Raw genomic sequence first — 17,595 nt, forward strand, 5'->3', positions numbered from 1 at the left:
AACTTTCTAAGTAAGAAATTCTAAGGTCAAATTTTTCCTGATCATTTCGACATTGGAGAGGCTAGAAATGGAGAAAAACATTTACCTAATTTAAGAACTCACTGGAGAAATGAGAGCAACTGTGAAGAGTGTAGTTACGGGAGCAATGTGTTCTGGCTAGCAACAGTTTTGCTATCATTGAGACTCTGGCCTGATGCAAAGTTTATGCCAAAGGATGATCTTAATGGAAGCTGAGACGTAACTAGATAGCAAAGAGATCCACCCAAGAAAAAAGAGTGAGCCTTTTTGGTGATCTATATGACCTTTGGTGATCTTTGGTAGCTACACTGGAAACCAGGGAACAAATAGTCAAAGACAGTTAGCAGGATCTGCATACCAGCCAGCCATTGCATAACCATGAACCAAAGTTCGAAGGATGCTTTTTTAGCAGCTGCCCCTGCATTTTTAATCCCTGACACCCATCTAATGGAGATGCACTGATATTTTTGGAATGATTTGGGTATGAAGAATATGACTTCTAACATATTTGGGACGGAGAAGCATACGTTATTCTTCTCCCACTCCTATTCCCTTTTTGTTCTCCTTTCTCTGACTTAGTGGAAAGTACATGTCAGGTTGCCAGGCAACCTAATATCTTGGAATTTTTTGATCTTCAGATAAGACTTCTCAATATTGGGATTTGGAGAAAGTTTTAATTCATTTTTGCTTCTTTTTTATACATATATATGTTTAAAGGATTTCTGGATTTCATACACATACATTCCCCACATACAAATATTATTTGCATGTTAAATTTTGAAACAAAATTCAACTTATGGAGCCATATGTATTTTAGTTTTATTTCTTCAAAATCGATACAAATTTATTGTGGTTGGAACTTATTAACACACACTATCACCACTATCTGGATCCCAGAGTTTAGAAGATGAGTTCTACGTGGGAATTTGTAGAATGATCTTGATTTAAACTTGTGGGAGGCTCTGGAAGAGTCCAAGCAGCTTTGCTGACAACCCTTCCCAACATCTCCCCCTCCCCCCCCCACACACACACACATATTCTTCAGGTGTCAATCAAAGTCAGGCACTCCTCAGGGACTACTCCAAGGTAAGTGTGATGGGAATGGCAGACTAGGATGAAAGGTAAGAGGACAAGATTAATTCAAGAGATGGTCGTTGATATACAGGCACTGAAGGATGATCTGGGGGTGGTGTACCATTTCTCCAAGGTCAGGTCGTATCAGATGGACACTATCAACTTCTCCTTTAATTGATCCAATGACGTTAGCTCATTTAAAGAGATGTGTTGACTAAGGATAAAACAAATGAGCCAACATCATTCATCAGAGACCCTCCTGGAAGTCTGCCTCCTATGTCAGGTAGCTAATCAATCCAAGGAGCTTTATAGAATGTACTTAAAAATAATACACACGGTCCCTGTAATGAAGGACATTCCTCATAGGTGGTTTGTGAAAAGAAGTCTACCTTTTCACCCCTAGATGTCATGAAAAACGTGATCTAGGTAACAAATCCTGTCACTTTATCAGTCAGATCTTCAAAATGGATTGAAGAATCCAGGTTCTCCAGGCCCTCAGGCTGCCCAGATATATAAAAAGACTTCCATGACAAGCCAGTCTATATTGATCAAATATTAGTTGTAAATGAGTAATAAATGAGGAGCAGCTTTTCATCACACAAGTGAGAGGAACTGAGCAACGGAAGTGGACGTAGCAGTAGCAAAATTTTTGAAAAGTCACAGTAAGAGGCTAAAAGTCAAATTGATGAGTCAAAGAACCATGGTGCTGATGGAAGCAGCAGAAACAAAAGTTGAAGATGAAGATCAAGTGTCAAATACAGAGCGTGAGGCAAGAAAGAATAGAGTCTGGATAAGAATGAAACATTTGGAGGAGCCCAAGGGAAAATCTGAACCAATACATGAATTCAAATAACAATTGAACGACAACTTGTTTTTGTACTCAGGGTATATTCAATTGCAGGGCTTTTTCTTGTAAATGGAAGATGGACACATACTGGACATTGCTACTGTTCAAAGGGACGTAGAGATTCTGATATTTGCCAAAGATGAATTCCTTACTACTTCATATGTTCTTTAGCTGAAGGCTTTCCCACATTCATTACTTTTATATAGCTTCCCCTCTAATATGGATTCCTTGGTACTCAGGAAGTACTTGTACCACCTTAATGTTTCCCCAGATTAAGTGAGCTTTTTTTCAAGTATGAAATCTCTGATGTTCGATAAGTACTGAACTCATGATGAAACCTTTCTCATAATCATCATAGTTCTATGATATCTCACCTGTATGAATTTTCTGATGTTTAGTAAGTGACGAGGAATCACCGAAGACCTTCCCACATTCATCACACTCACAAGCTTTCTCTCCATTGTGAATTCTCTGATGTTGAGTAAGGGAGGTAATACGACTGAAAAATCTTCCACATTCTTTACATCTGTAGGGTTTTTGTCCAGTATGAACTATCTGATGTCGAGTAAGGCAGATGCTCTGGTTGAAAGTTTTGCCACAAACGTTACATCCATAAGGTTTTTCTCCAGTATGAATTCTCTGATGTTTAGTAAGCTGTCCACTTTGTCGGAAGGTCTTCCCACATGCATTGCATTTATAAGGTCTTTCTCCAGTATGGATTCTCTGATGTTCAGTAAGATGTGTCCCCCATCTGAAAGTTTTCCCACACTCATTACATTCATATGGCTTCTCCCCAGTATGAATTCTCTGATGTTGGCCAAGATCTCTACTCTGTCTGAAGGATTTTCCACATTCAGGACATTCATATGGTTTTTCTCCACTATGAATTCTCTGATGCTCATTAAGGTAAGTACTCCATCGAAAGGCTTTTCCACATTCATGGCACTCATAGGGTTTCTCTCCAGTGTGAACTCTCTGGTGTTGAATAAGTTTTGAACGTCGGCTAAAGACTTTCTCACATTCATTGCACTTATAAGGTTTTTCTCCGGTGTGAATTCTTTGATGTTTAGTAAGCGATGAGCTGTCACTGAATGCTTTTCCACATTCATTACATTCATAAGGCCTTTCACCAGTATGAACTCTATAATGCTGAGTAAGGGAGGAAATCCGACTGAAAGATTTTTTACACTCTTGACATTCGTAGGGTTTCTCTCCAGTATGAATTCTCTGATGTCGAGTAAGACATGCACTCTGGCTGAAGGCTTTCCCACATTCATTACATTTATATGGTTTCTCTCCAGAATGAATTCTTTGATGTTGAGTATATTGTATATTTTGGACAAAAGTTTTCTCACATTTGTTACACTCATAGAGTTTCTTACTTGAAGAACTTTTTATACTTTTAACTCCTGCTGAAGAAGGGTTGGAGCTCTTTTCACACTTATCTCTGTTATAGGATTCTTCAGGAATAGTCTGTTCTGTAACAGAGACTGAGATTGGACAAAAGTTCTTTCCACTTTTATCTCTACTATGGGGCTCTTTAGGAATAATTGGTTTTGTAACATAGACTGAGGTTGGACAAAAGTTCGTCGTACTTTTAACTCTATTAAGAGATTCTTCAGGAATAGGTGGTTCTATAACAGGGACTGGTGTCAGACAAAATTTTATTCCATATTCTTTACAATTAGGATCCTTCTTGTGGGTAATGATCATCTGACCCAAATATCTCACTTGTAGTCTCCTTTCTAACTGGCCACCACATTCCTTGGCTTCTCCTAACTTGGCCTTTGGGACTGTTTCAACTACAACTTGGGAAGATTTTTCTTCATAAAAGTTTGGCTGTAGGGTTGACTCCTTGGTTTGGGGCCAAATCTTGAAGTCTAAAAGAAATTTTAAAAAGTCAGATGTGTGCTCTTCCCTGAAGGAGAACCAAGGAAAAGTTTTGTGATGGAAATAGAAGAATGAAACTTATAAAAACAAGTGCAGGGCACACAGGTTCTTGAAAGAATAAGAAAGAGGAAGAAAGAGCATGATCACCCACAACTTGAATGTCCTCGAACAAGTGACCTAGTCTCTATTTATACATGTAACATCATTCTTATGGAGGGAGGGGACTATAAGCTTTAAATCCTATGATCTTGAGATAAGGGAGAATGGGACATAAGTGACTGTAATAGCGGTCTTTAAAATAAGCAGAAAATGAGGTACTCTGTTACAGGGGAGTGGAAGGAAAGGGATGGTCAGAGAAACAGCCTAAGCAGAGGAGCTATAGCAAAAGCAAACCAATTGAGACATTACTGGAAGAGGTCATCAAGAAGGGAACCAGGCTCCCAGTGCCTCACACCAGGACTGCTTACTAGTGACCCTCCTCTTCTCCAGGGGAGACCGGCTGCTACCAACAAGCTAACTATAAATGCACTGAAAACCTTCTCACCACCAACCCAACTAATCAGTCCATCTGCAGCCAGAGAAGCCTGACTCCCATCTGGTAGCCATTCTGTCCTGGCTCACTGGCCGCTCCTTACACACACCCCATCTCCTGCCTCCACCTCCACACTGGGAGATTCCCTCTTTCCTTTCTCTTTTGGGATTCCTGGTTTAATTCAAGCTGCAGGAGGCCCTTCCTGAGCTTTCACCACCAAATGCTTTCCTTTCCAAGCGGGCTTTCTATCTGCTTGCACGCATGTACCATAGCCTGTACAGATGTAACATCTATACATCTGTATCCATCTGTAAATCTGTAAATGCTGGATATACAAGTACCCTTTTCTACATGGACATATGGCCTTCCCCATTAGAAGATAAGCCTCTGGAAGGCAGACACAGGTTCACTTCTGTCTTTGTTTCTCCAGGGCTTGCATAACCATTGCAGGAGGGATAGCATCAGCCTTCGCTGAGGGGAAAGATTGTAGAAAAAGCAAAGAACACTAAGATGAAGTGCTCCAGGTATGGGCTGGCCATTGTCTTCCATAAAATGGAATGCATCCCCTCCTCTCCCAGAAAACCTTCAGCTGCTGTAATTTCCAGGAAATCTTCCCACATCCTTCAGCTGTCAGTCCTCTCTTCCTTCTCTAATTATCTTGGATTCACTTGTCTGAGTCTATGCTAACTCCCCAACAGAAGGGAAACCCTTTAGGGCAAAAACTACTCTTCCCTCTTTGTAGTCCTGGTACCAAGCACAGTGCTGGCAAACAGCAGGTGCTCAAAGACGTTCAGAAGCTCTAGACAAGAAATGAGTGAAGATACCAGAAAGGGAGAAAGCAGTCAGAAGCTGAAGCTCTTGGAAGATGTTGGAAGGAGGGATCCAGAAAAACAGGGAAGAACACTCTTTGGGGGGGGGGAGACTCTCTTACTCTAAATCCAGAGTAAATGGAGGAAAGAGAAAGCTTTAAAAAACTCAGATTTTAAGGACAGTCCAATATCTGATGGATTGTTATATACTTATTCTGTCCAAAAGCAAACCTAAGACCAATGAAGGAAAAGTCAGAGGGAGCAGCATTGTGGACCTTTCTAAAATCAGCCCAGATTATCTCTAAAAGCAATAGTGCCCCGATCAGTGGAAATATTCAATCACAGGCCAGAAGCTCATAAAAGGAAAGCTGAAGAAATTATTCCTGAGCAGCTAGGTGGCTCAGTGGATAGAGCACCAGCCCTGAAGTCAGGAGGACCTGAGTTCAAATCTGGTCTCAGACACTTAACACTTCCTACCTGTGTGACCCTGGGCAAGTCACTTAAACCCAATTGCCTCAGCAAAAAAAAAAAAATTACTCCTGGGTAGAAGCAGCTTGAAGAAATGAAGTCAAGTTAGGAGAGGGGAAGGCCTGCCAAATAGCCTCAAGAGTGCTCAAAGGCTGAAGAGCTTTGAAGAAAGATGGAGAGATCCCACCCTCCCTTGCCATCTAGAGTCCCATTGAATGAGCTCTCACACTTACCTGGACACCTTAGGGTTTCTGCTGCCTCTACCACCCAGGGCTCTTTCCCTTGCTCCAAGTAGGAGATCACATCTGGTTTGAAAACTTGGCACCCTGCTCACAAGGAAAAAAAGAGGCCCAGGATGTTTAGTCCAGTCCCAGGATTCAGTCTTACCCTGCCCCCCAATCCTCAGAAACTTTGATGGGTGAGAAACATAGGCCAGCCCAGGCAAGTTAAAATTCCCGCATCCACGTTCTGGGGCCCCAAAGGACTGGCCGATGCTAAGAGAAAGCAAGATGGAGTGAACAGAGCTCTGGGCTTAGAGGCAGGGTCTCTGGAAAAGCCAGCTCCACTCTGCCTTAGTGATGGAGGCCAATGGCCAAACACCTAAACAAAAAAAACATGGCTGTTTGCAGGACTACCTCCCAGGGAAAAAGAGCTCCAAGACCATAAGCTCCTCTTCAGGACTCTCAAAGCCCAAAACCCGATTGACATGCTTGAGGGAGCTCACACTGCTTCACAATTTGGAAACAGATAATCCTAGAGGAGTCTGAGTGCCGAGAAGTTGCCCTTACCCAAGGAGACCAGATTCCGGTAATTCTCCAGCATCACGTCCCTGTACAGGGCCCTCTGGGCCGGCTCCAGGTGCCCCCATTCCTCCTGGGAGAAGTCCACGGCCACATCCTGAAAGGTCAGTGACCCCTGAAATGCCAAACACATTCCTATTCTGGGTCCGGTAAGAGACATGGAGGCGTCAAAGAGGCAGCGAGGATTAAGAACCGACCGTCTCCAGGTCCCAGAGTTACCACATCTCCAGCAGGCTGAAGTAGAGGGTCATGTCCTGGAGGAACAGCTTTGGAAGGAAGGAAGCTTTTATCCATGAAATAAATAAGAAAACAGAGGAAAGTGGCTAGCCCAGCTCTAGAGTACAAGGCCCGAGGGGTCCCAACCTGCGAGAAGGGCCAAAGCCCGGAGGTGGAATTCAGAGGACTGAGAACCCCAGACTTGGCAGCGGCTCTGCTCCGAGAGCAGCGATCCCAAACTTCCACTCAACCTAAGAGCCCCAGGACGGGATAAGGAAGTGAGCACTTCCTCGGGACATTCCCTTTGGTCACTTCCAACTGCTTTAATGTTCTTTTATGTCTCAGGCACTTAGGGCCTAGCACATAGGAAGATTTACTCACGGACTTTAAACTGAGTTGAAACCTGCTTCCCAATAACTATACACATAAGTCTTATTCTGCTCTCTGAAGGCAGAAATCAAGTGAGCCACAAGCATTTATTAGGCACCTACTACATGCACATAGTGGTAAGGTGTTGGGGGTATGAAACCCCTTTTCATATATTTAAGTGCAAAAACACAATAAACACAAAGCTGGGAGGGGAGCCTGGGGTTAGGAGGGTGGAGGGAGAAGGCAACATCAGGAAGGCTTCATTTTTGGTCTCTGAGCCAAGTGTTGTACAGAGGGGGTCTATGAGGCAAGGAGGAGAAAGCTGAGCGCTCCAGGCCTAGGGGAATGCCAGGGCAAAACCGTGGAGATGAGAGAGGTGGGAGAACCTCACAGAAGGGAGAACCAAAAGGTCTGACAAGATCACAGAGCGTGCAAAGAGGAGGGAGAAATAATTCTGAGCTATGAGTTTAAAGCTGCGCTAGGATTGTTGGGATATTCCCTCTAACGAGGCACGTCAGACAGCCTGGGAGAAGGCTGCAAAAAAGTTTAAAAAATAAAACAGGAGCTTTGATAGGCTGAGGAGGAGGGAGACTTGATACAGGGAGACCAATTAGGAGGCAAGGGTCACAGTTCAGAGAAGATGCAATGGCGGCTAAGGGGAGGTGGTGGCTTTGTGGGGAAAGGTTGGGTTGGAGAGATGTGGCAGGGATGGAAGTGACAAACATTTGGCAAATGAGTGGGACCCGTAAGGCGAGAGAGGGAGTAAGATGCTGAGATTATCATAAATGTCAGAGGATAGAGGATAGGCGACATCTCCTGTCAGCCAGCAGGAAAGTTCAGAAAAACTGAGTTTGGGGCAAAGAGACCAAGTTCTGCTGTGAACGAGTGTGAGGTAGCAGGAAGTTAATGCTGCAGGACTAGGGCTCAAGAGAGAAACAGGCTGGTTCTAGAGCGCGCCCCCTGCTTTCCTAATCCGAGCGTTTTAATGCCCTGGCTATGCTGTAGTTCAGGACATGTATATACCCACATCCACACTCATCCACACATACACATTTAGAACACGTACACAAATGATTCCACAGACTCTAGCCCTTATAACTCATAAATCATAAATCTGGGGATCTTAGAGGCCATTGGTCCAATCACCTCTTAGAGAGAAGGAAACTGAGAGCTAGAGAGGAAAGTGGAAGCAAGATTTGAGCCTGAGGCATCTGGGAGGCAGCAGATAGAGCACAAACCCGGGAAGATTCAAGGGTTCAAATGTGACCTCAGACATGGACTAGCTGAGCGATCTTGGGTAAGTCACAACCTTTGTTTGCCTCAGTTTCTTCAGCTGTAATAAGAGCACCCACCCACAGGGTTGTTGTGAGTCTCAAATGAGATTAATATTTTGCAAAGAGCTTAAACATAATGCTTGGAATAATCCCTTCCCTTCCCCTTTCTCCCTCCAAGTCCAATGCCCTATCACTATTCCATGCTTACTCTGGTGAACTCTAGTCGAACTTCACTTGTTGCCTGGGTCAGCAAAGGAAAATCAAGCATGAAAATGCTGAGTAGGGCATTCTTGTGGCATCTGGCCACGCAGGGAAGAACTGAGGGCGCTGCTCTTCAAAGGGGGAGTCAAGCTTCTATCTGTTCCCCCTAGGGTGGGGGAAACAGTTAGTCCCATTTTCCCTCACATTTGACAAAATCTTTTATAATACTCTTGGGGAAAAGACAGATAATAAAAGAATCCCATTCAAAATAACTACCTTATTAAAACACACACAAAATCTGCATAAATACAATTATAAAACACTGTTCACAGGAATAAAGGGAGATGTAGGATTAGGGAGACACTGAATACTCATGGTTGGGTCATACCGAAAGACTTCCAATCAAGTTACTGAGGATCTACTTTTCAGAATTTGTCAGATTATTGACAAAATTCATTTGGAAGAATAAAAAATCCGAAGGAGAAAAAAGCATACATGAAGGAGGCATAACATTTTCAGACCATAAGCAACATTTTAAAATATTAAGTATCAAAACTATGTTACTATTTGAAAATGAGGGGAAAACAGTCAGTGGAATAGATTAAATAAGCCAGTAACAAAAGCAACTGAAAATCAAATTACTGGGGGAAGAATTCCTTTCTTGACATCTGACCATCAGGCCCCTACACAGAACTTCAAAAAGGAAAGGAAGTCCAGAAGAAAAATTTGCAGCTCCTGAGACTCAACTCACCTGTGAGCTGACGGTCAGGCTCCCAGAAGACATTCCCCCTTCCTCTGTGTCAACCTCCAAGGGAAGGGCAATAAATTCAGAGGAAGACCTGTGCAGGAGAAGGAAGCCATGAGGAAGACCATCCACCCTAGCCTGCCTGGCTGGAAAATCCCTCTTGCAGAAGGAATTAAACTGGTTAGGAATAGAACAGCGGCTAGTTCAGGCTGTGATGGAAAACAAACCTCAATGATTTTTACACAATACCGGTAAAAGCTTTCTTTTATCTGCTTGTGTGGCAGACAGGGCACTGGCCTTGGAGTCGAGGAGCTTGGGTCTATTTGTTACAGTTAGATACAATTCCATTAAGCACTTAGTAGGTGCCAGAAGTAGAAATGGAGGCTCAGAGAGATGAAATGGGTTCATTCTCTATTGCTTGTTTTTCCTGGTGAATTTTATCTCCCTTGTTCTCAATTTGCTCTTCTTCCCTGGGGCTGAAATACAGGAATCATCAGATGCTATTTCTGGCACCTAATAAGTGCTTATTAGGACTAACTTACTAACTGTAACAGTACAAGCAAAGGCTACGATACCTCTTGGTTGAAATACTCACCATCCCCTAAAAAACACCCCTATGGCTATCTTTTGGTGTTTCCCCCTTAAGTTACTTCTTTTTTAAATAATTAATTGTTAACATTCAGTGTTTAAAATTCTGGATTCCAAATTCTTCCTTTTCCTCCAGATCCTCCCTCACCCATTGACATGACAAGCAATTTGATCCTATTCTACATGTGAAATTATGTAAAGCATATTTCCAAATGAGCATAGGTAATTTTGCAGCTCCTCTTCCTAAAAATTGTTAAGTGAGGATGTTTGTTCAATAAATCTAGACTATACAAGTCATTCCCCAGTTGATAAATAGTAAAAGGATATGAACAGATCCTTGTTAGATGAAGTTAAAGCTATCTATAGTCATATGAAAAAATGCTCTAAATCACTATTAGAAAAATACAAATTAAAACAACTCTGAGGTACCACCTCAAACCTATCAGATTGGCTAATTTGACAAAAGGAAAATGCTAAATGTTGGAGAGGATGTGAGAAAATTAGAACACTAATACTTTTTAATTTTTTTACTATTATTATTTTTAATAATAATAATAGTCCTTATTTACCAGATATTTGCATGGGCAATCCTACAACATTGACAACCGCCAAAACCCCTCTTCCAATTTTTCCCCACCCCTAGATGGCAGGTCGACCAATACATGCCAAATATGTTAGAGTATAAATTAAATACAATATATGTATACATGACCAAACAGCTGTTTTGCTGAACAAAAAGAATCAGACTCTGAAATAGTGTACATTTAGCCTGTGAAGGAAATCCAAAATGCAGGCAGACAAAATTAGGGGGATTGGGAATTCTATGTAGTGGTTCATAGTCATCTCCCAGAGTTCTTTCGCTGGGTATAACTGGTTCAGTTCATTACTGCTCTATTGGAACTGATTTGGTTCATCTCATTGTTGGAGAGGGCCACGTCCATCAGAATTGATCATCATACAGTATTGCTGAAGAACACTAATACTAATAGAACTAATAGAACACTAATACATTGTTGGTGGAGTTGTGAACTGATCCTTCCATTCTGGAGAGCAACAAAGGGCTATAAAACTGTGCATACCCTTTCATCCAGCAATACCACTGTTAGGTCTGTATCTCAAAGACAACATTTAAAAAAGGGAAAAAGGCCCATGTGTGCAAGATGTTTATATCAGCTCTCTTTGTGGTGGCAAAGAATTGGAAATCAAGGGGATATCCATCAATTGGGAAAAAGGCTGAACAAATTGTGGCACGTAAATGTGATGGAATCCTATCGTTCTATAAGAAATGATGAGATGGATTTCTGAAAACCCTGGAAAGACTTATATGAACTGATGCTGAGTGAAGTGAACAGAACCAGGAGATCCCTGTACACGGTAACAGCAAGAGTGTGCAATGATCAACTTTGATGGACTTTGTTCTTCCCAGCAATACAATGTATGGTGGGAATAATCCAAAATTGAAACAGGGCAGGTTTTGAGAGTTATCCTATTCCCAACAGGATATAGGACAAGATACTCGAGAAAAGAGGATAGTGTAGAATTGAATTAGGTTGCCAATGTGTGTAGAACTGAATTAGGTTGCCAGTGAGTCAAGATGGGATAGGGAAATGAATGTAACTAATGCAGAGGTGAAGGTCTGGGAAAGAATTGAGGGGTCTAGACTTTGGAAGTCTTGGGAGAAGAGGATTAGGAGATGCAAGGCAGAGGGAAATGTGGGATGATATGCTTGTGATCAGTCAGGGAATTTCAGAGTTTGTAAACATGAAAGAAGAGCATTTGTGAGTGATGACAAAATTGAGGACTTCACCACTTTGGTGGGTGGCTGAGCTAGGGTCTTCTGCCCTTGCTGAACTCACAGTTTACAGTACTGGAGACATAGTAAGTCTGGAATTAATTATTGTATGAAAAGGCAAGAGATAAGGGAAAGAAGGAAGAGAAAGAGAGAAACTGACAAAATTATCCAGGAAAACTTGAAGAGGGTGAAACTCTTGCAGCAGAATAGCAGGGACAGATTTAGTGAGGAAGTGGCTCGTGACCATATAATCATACTTATAGAGATGGAAGGAACCATAAGCCAACCCTCTTATTTTTTCAGATAAAGAAATCGGGGCCCAGAAAGGGAAAGTGGCTTAACCAGGGTTTTATAAGTCTGAAGTGACAGAGTTCAGATTCTTGAGACAAACCAAGATTTATTACCTTATTTGAATTCAAATCATCTTTGTGAAGGAAGGAGGATTCAGACATTATTCTTTCAGCTTTAGAAATTTGGAAACAGTCATACAGAGATCCCATGGGCTTTGAAAAAAATCTAGATTTATTGATTTTGTCTTTGTTTCTTTTTTCTTTTTCCACTTAAAAGTATTTTTTTCTAATTACATGTAAAGATCGTTTTCAGCATTCACTTTTGAATTCCAAATTTTTTCTCCCTCTCTTCCTCTTTCCCCAAGATAACAAGAAATCTGATACAGGTTATACATGTACAATCATATTAAACATATTTCCATATTAGTCATGTTATACAAGAAGAATCAGAACAAAGGGGAAAAAACACAAGAAAGAAAAAAAACTGAAAATAGTATGCTTCAATCTGCATTCAGACTATAATTCTTTCTCTGAATATGGACAGCATTTTCCATCATGAGTCTTTTGGAAAGAATGAAGCTAGGGAAAATCATGAAATTGTGCTGACTGGACCTCTTATGTAATCCCAGTTGAGCCCTCACCATAACAAACCAATACCTTTACACCTCCCTAAGTGACTCATTCTCTATCTCAATTACTCTTCCAATCTTCTCATCCCTCTACAATCTCCCCTCCTTACTTTCTCAGCTAAAGAATCTTGATTCTTATTTCACTGAAAAACTGAGGCCATTCACTCGAGTTCCCTCTTGTCCCACTGTCCCCATCTCACTCAGATGTTTTCTGCCACTTCACTTCCCCTCAAGGGATCCCTCCATTGCCAAAGTCATCCTCTTTCTGGATCCAAGGCATTCTGTTATATCTTGTCTTCTCCAGAAAACTGCCCCTCTATTTTCACCACTCTCTTAATTATCTTCAATCTCTCCCTGTCTGCTGGTTGCTTCTTCAATCCTCACTGGATCCCATCCCATCCCAGCCTGCCATAGTCCTCTTTCTTTCCTCCTTTGGACTAAGCTCTTTGAGCAGGCCATTTGCAATACCTGCTTCCACTTCCTTTCCTCTCCCTATTTTCTTTTAACCTTAAGTTCATCTTCAGTTCTTATCAACCCAAACTGCTCTCCCATAGTTGGTCCATTGGTCTTTTCTCAGCCCTCATTCTCCTGATCACCTTTTCCTCCTTGATACTCTATTCTGAATTTTCTGAACAACACTCCCTCTTGATGCTCCTCCTGCCTATCTGACTGCTCCTTCTCTGTCTGTTTTGTCACATCTTTATTTCTGTGGATGTCTCCAACGACTAGTCCTAGACTCTTTTCTCTCTACACTATTTTCATTTGGCGATCTCATCCAGATCCCATAAGTAGGACCTATTTATCCAGCCCTAAGCTCTCTGCTGACCTCTAGTGTCGTATCAATGACTGGATACTCCATGGACATCTAAAAAGCAACAAGCCCCCAAATGAAATCATTCTCTTTTAGAGGCAGCTGATGGTGCAGTATATAGAGTGTTGGTCCTAGAGTCAGAAAGTCCTTAAATACAAATCGCTGTGTGACCTAGAAAAGTCACTGAACTTCTGTCTGCCTCAGTTTCCCTAAGTGAAAAACAGAATGATTGTGAGGCTCAGAGAGATATTTATAAAGTGTTTAGCACAGTGCCTGGCCCATAGCATGCATTTAATAAATGCCTGCTTTTTTGCTCCCTTCTTTTCTTTCCCTCTAAAGAAGATCCTCATTTCTTTATAACTATCTTAATACCATTGAGGGTACTACATCCTTCAGGTGCTCAGACTTGAAACCTTGAATCATCCTAGATTCTTCATTATCTCTCACCATCATCACCATCCAATGTGCAAACTGTTGCCAAGGCCTGTCCATTTCACCTGCTCAGTATCTCTTGTCCATTTTACTTCCCCAGTATTTCTTGTCCATTTCACTTCCACAGTATCTCTTGTCCATTTCACTTCTGCAGTGTCTCTTGCCCATTTCACCTCTCAGTATCTCTTATCCATTTCACTTCACAGTATCTCTTGTCCATTTCACTTCTGCAGCATCTCTTGTCCATTTCACCTCCACAGCCTCTCTCCAAAAAGGTATATGCACTACTCCCACTCTGCTGCAGGCCTTCATCACTTCAAGCCTGAACCACTGCAGTAGATTTGTCTGCCTCAGGTGTCTCTCTACTCCATTCTATCCTACATTCTGGCACCAAAGTGATCTTTGTGGGACACGGGTCCTACTCCCTTCTCCATTAAATTACTCCAGTGACTCCCTAACACCTCCAAGATCAAATCAAATACAAAATCCTTTTTTTGGGTTTTTAAACCTAGCTCCTTCTTAGATGTTTACTCCCTTCCACATAGTCTACATTTCAATGCCACTGACTTCCTAGCTCCCTGAAAGCAGACATTTTTCCTCTTTTTTATCTCTACTATTCAGCATAGCACTGGGCATATAGTAAGCATTTATTATTTACTGATTCTCTCCAATATAGATAATAATGTCTTCCCTTCTCCCCCCACAAGCATACAGGCATAAGCAAACATAAGGCTCTTTATTTCTTCCCTAACATACAAAATACACGTGTACATGGATTCTTCTGACACACATAAATAGCTAAATTTCCAAAGAGGTTTATGTGTGTGTATGTATGTATGTGTATATATATATATATATATATATATATATATATATATATATATATATATATATATGTGTGTGTGTGTATATATATATATATATATTTGTGTGTATGTGTATATATATATTTGTGTGTGTATGTGTATATATATATTTGTGTGTGTATGTGTATATATATATTTGTGTGTATATGTATGTATATATTTGTGTGTGTATGTATGTATATATATATATATTTGTGTGTATATATATATATATATTTGTGTGTGTATGTATGTGTGTATATATATATATATATATATATATATATATATATATATATGAAATAGGGGGCTTTTCTCTAGCAAAAACAAATATGAAGAGGGCTATTCCCCAATGAGTCCTTCTCTGATGCATTCTCTGACTCACATGCACATGCCTTACACACTCTCTCTCTCCCCCCCCCCTCTGTGTCTGTCTCTGTGTCTCTCTGTGTCTCTGTCTGTGTCTCTGTCTGTCTCTGTCTCTCTCTTCCCTCCCCTTTTTCTCCTCTCTTTCCTCTCTTCCTCTCTCATCTCAAAATTCAGGTTTTTTTTTTTTTTTTTTTTTTTAGTGAAGGTAGTGAAGCATTCCAGTTAGAAGCTAATGTAAATAAACATTTAACTTCACAGAAACCGTGAAATGATCCCTTCATCTAGCGGGATTCCTTTACTTTGCGGAAGAGAAAACCAAGGCTCAGAGAGATTTCAGTGACTTGGGGTCACAGGTTTGGGCTTTGAACCTGGGGTGCTGAACTTAGTTGTTAGGTTTTTTTGGTTGTTGTTTTTTAATATTTGGATAATGACTTTGACAAAATTGGACTCCTTGTAATTCCACTTTATGGAAGGATCTGTCCTTAGGCTGCACCAGGTGCTCCAGGGGAGCATAACACAGAAACAGGGTTAAGCCTACTTCCCATTCCGGGGCGGGAAGGGGCCGGGGCGCACGCATGCCAGCGCCCTCATTCCCACAGAAGGGAACTGAGGCCCAGGGAAGCCACTTAGCCCCAGGTCTCGCCCACCCACGTAAGTGACCTTCTTCCTTGCTGCCCGAATCTCCAACCCGAAGTGGGGTCGGCAGTCCACGGAGTGCAAATTTTCTTGCCTCTCGGACCTCCGACACCCAGACCCCCTTCCCCGGGGTACCCCACGCGCCTGCGCAGTGCTCTGTCGCTCCGACTAGCCTCCAGAGCCCTCAAACATCCCATTCCTGCGGGTAGATCGCTGTGCGCCTGCGCAATGGAGATCCGCAGTAGTCAAACCCCGGAGGTGTCCCCAAACAACCCCAACCCCTCCCCGCGCCTGCGTAGAGAGAGCCAGCGCCCTCCCAGAGCGAGGTTCCCACGAACCACAACCCGAGCCAGCCGGCTGGCTCCGCCTCCGGCCCGCCCCCCATCGCCATCATCGCCCCTCTCCACGCAAAACAAACAAACAAATCAACCCTCTCCAGAGACTGAGCCACAGCCCTGGCCGAACGCTACCTGCTGCCTCAGTCCGATCGAGCCATGGAATCCGTCAGGGGCGAGGTGGCCAGCAGAGAGCGGTCCGGGCTAGAGATGGCGGCGCGCCTGCGCGGGCATCCCACCCAGAGAAGCCCCCTCCTTAGGGTATTACCAGGCACCTCAGAGCCCGAGAACTACAATTCCCAGAAGCCTTTGGGCGTCCATGCTTCCCCTTGAGGCCTCGAAGAGGAGGGGCGGGAACTCTCCGGGAGGCACCAATCAGGAGGCGCGTAGACAAAGGGGCGGGGTCTCATGCTCCAGGACACGCCTTCTGGTCCAGGTCTCCCTGGAAAGAGCCCCAGAGCCTGGAACTACTTAGTCCTTGAAGTCTCTTGCTTGTCAGTTTCCTCATCTGTAAAATGGGTATAATAGCACCTACTATACGAGAATGTTGGGAGGATCCATTAAGACGTATATTAAGCGCTCCGCAAACCGGTTTTATTTCTAAAGTGAGATAATGTTTCGGCAGTGCTCGGCCCATAGCCGGCGCATGGGAGGCGCTGAAACGGTTTGCTGGTGGAGGCGATGGGGAGCCACGGGAGTTTCTGGAGGGCAGGGTGTTTGGGAGATGAGCCCACACAAGAGCGGCTGGAGGCCTGGGAGAAGTGGGGCTGGGAAGGCACAAGCCTGGGAAGAGCGCTGGGAGATGGGAAGAAGCCGGTGCCCGGAATGGCCGTGGGAAGGCCTTAGGCGTCCAGGGAAGGCAGCGGAGTCCAAAGGAGGACCCGCCCACGGGTGATTAGAACCACAAATGGCCCCTGCAAAGAGACGAAGACGTGCTTCCCTCCCTTCCCTGCAGATGAGCGGACTTGGCGGTTAAACGCCGCTGAAGTGCAGGTTAGCTTTGCCATCTTCTCCGTTACCAGGGGTGGCCCTCTGGGTAAAAAGAAGAAGCACTAGGTGCCCCAAGATGGCGGCGGGGAGGAAGCATTTAGCCAGCCCCTCGAAAGCTTTCCCTCCAAAAAAATAACGCCTCGAGTCAAATTTTGAAGGGGCGGAGCCAACCAAAGGCCAGAGGTAGACATTCCTCCAGCCCAAGACAGCTTAGGTTGGAGGGAGAGGGAGAGATCTGGGACGGGGCTAGGGAGCCCATGTGGATGCATCAAGAGGGGTGGGTTAGGTAGTGGTGACGGAAGTCCCCGGAGCACTCCGGCCTCAGATGGCAACGTTAGAGATAACCGCGTGCTCAAACTGGATGATCCACCGTGAAAGATTTATCTACTGTTATGAAGACAATGATCCAAGGACAACTCCAAAGCACCCATGATGAAAAAATGATACCTACCTCCAGAAAACGAACTCACAATCTCCGACTACAAAATAAAACATAACTTTAAAAAATGCCTTCCTTTTTCTTTGTGTGTGTGTATTGTCTTTTGCAATATGGATAATGTGAAATTTTTTTAAAAGATAGCAATAAAAGTTCAAAAAAGAAAGTGAATATTTGTTATGTTGCAAATCTATTGATA

General features: G+C 43.1%; 1 protein-coding gene across 1 annotated transcript; it reads right to left on the bottom strand.

Moving 5' to 3' along the window:
- Window positions 1–723: 723 nt before the first annotated feature.
- LOC141540323 (uncharacterized) lies at window positions 724–16,899 on the bottom strand. The gene is made up of 5 exons (XM_074264222.1): window positions 16,106–16,899; window positions 9,250–9,337; window positions 6,427–6,553; window positions 5,872–5,964; window positions 724–3,819 (listed from the first exon to the last, which is right to left on the bottom strand). Exons 2-5 carry the CDS (start codon window positions 9,280–9,282, stop codon window positions 2,300–2,302), a joined length of 1,773 nt encoding a protein of 590 aa, XP_074120323.1. The 5' UTR covers window positions 9,283–9,337; window positions 16,106–16,899; the 3' UTR covers window positions 724–2,299.
- Window positions 16,900–17,595: the final 696 nt, after the last annotated feature.

Source organism: Sminthopsis crassicaudata, chromosome 4 (assembly GCF_048593235.1).
Source record: "Sminthopsis crassicaudata isolate SCR6 chromosome 4, ASM4859323v1, whole genome shotgun sequence".
Lineage (NCBI taxonomy): Eukaryota > Metazoa > Chordata > Mammalia > Dasyuromorphia > Dasyuridae > Sminthopsis > Sminthopsis crassicaudata.

Bases quoted from the DNA above. Each gene is read 5' to 3' on its own strand.
- LOC141540323 (XM_074264222.1), bottom strand. From the start codon at position 9,282: ATGTCTTCTGGGAGCCTGACCGTCAGCTCACAG. The intron at 6,554-9,249 runs GTGAGTTGAGTC...TTGGCATTTCAG, and splicing joins GCCTGACCGTCAGCTCACAG to GGGTCACTGACCTTTCAGGA. The intron at 5,965-6,426 runs GTAAGGGCAACT...CCTTGTGAGCAG, and splicing joins CCGGAATCTGGTCTCCTTGG to GGTGCCAAGTTTTCAAACCA.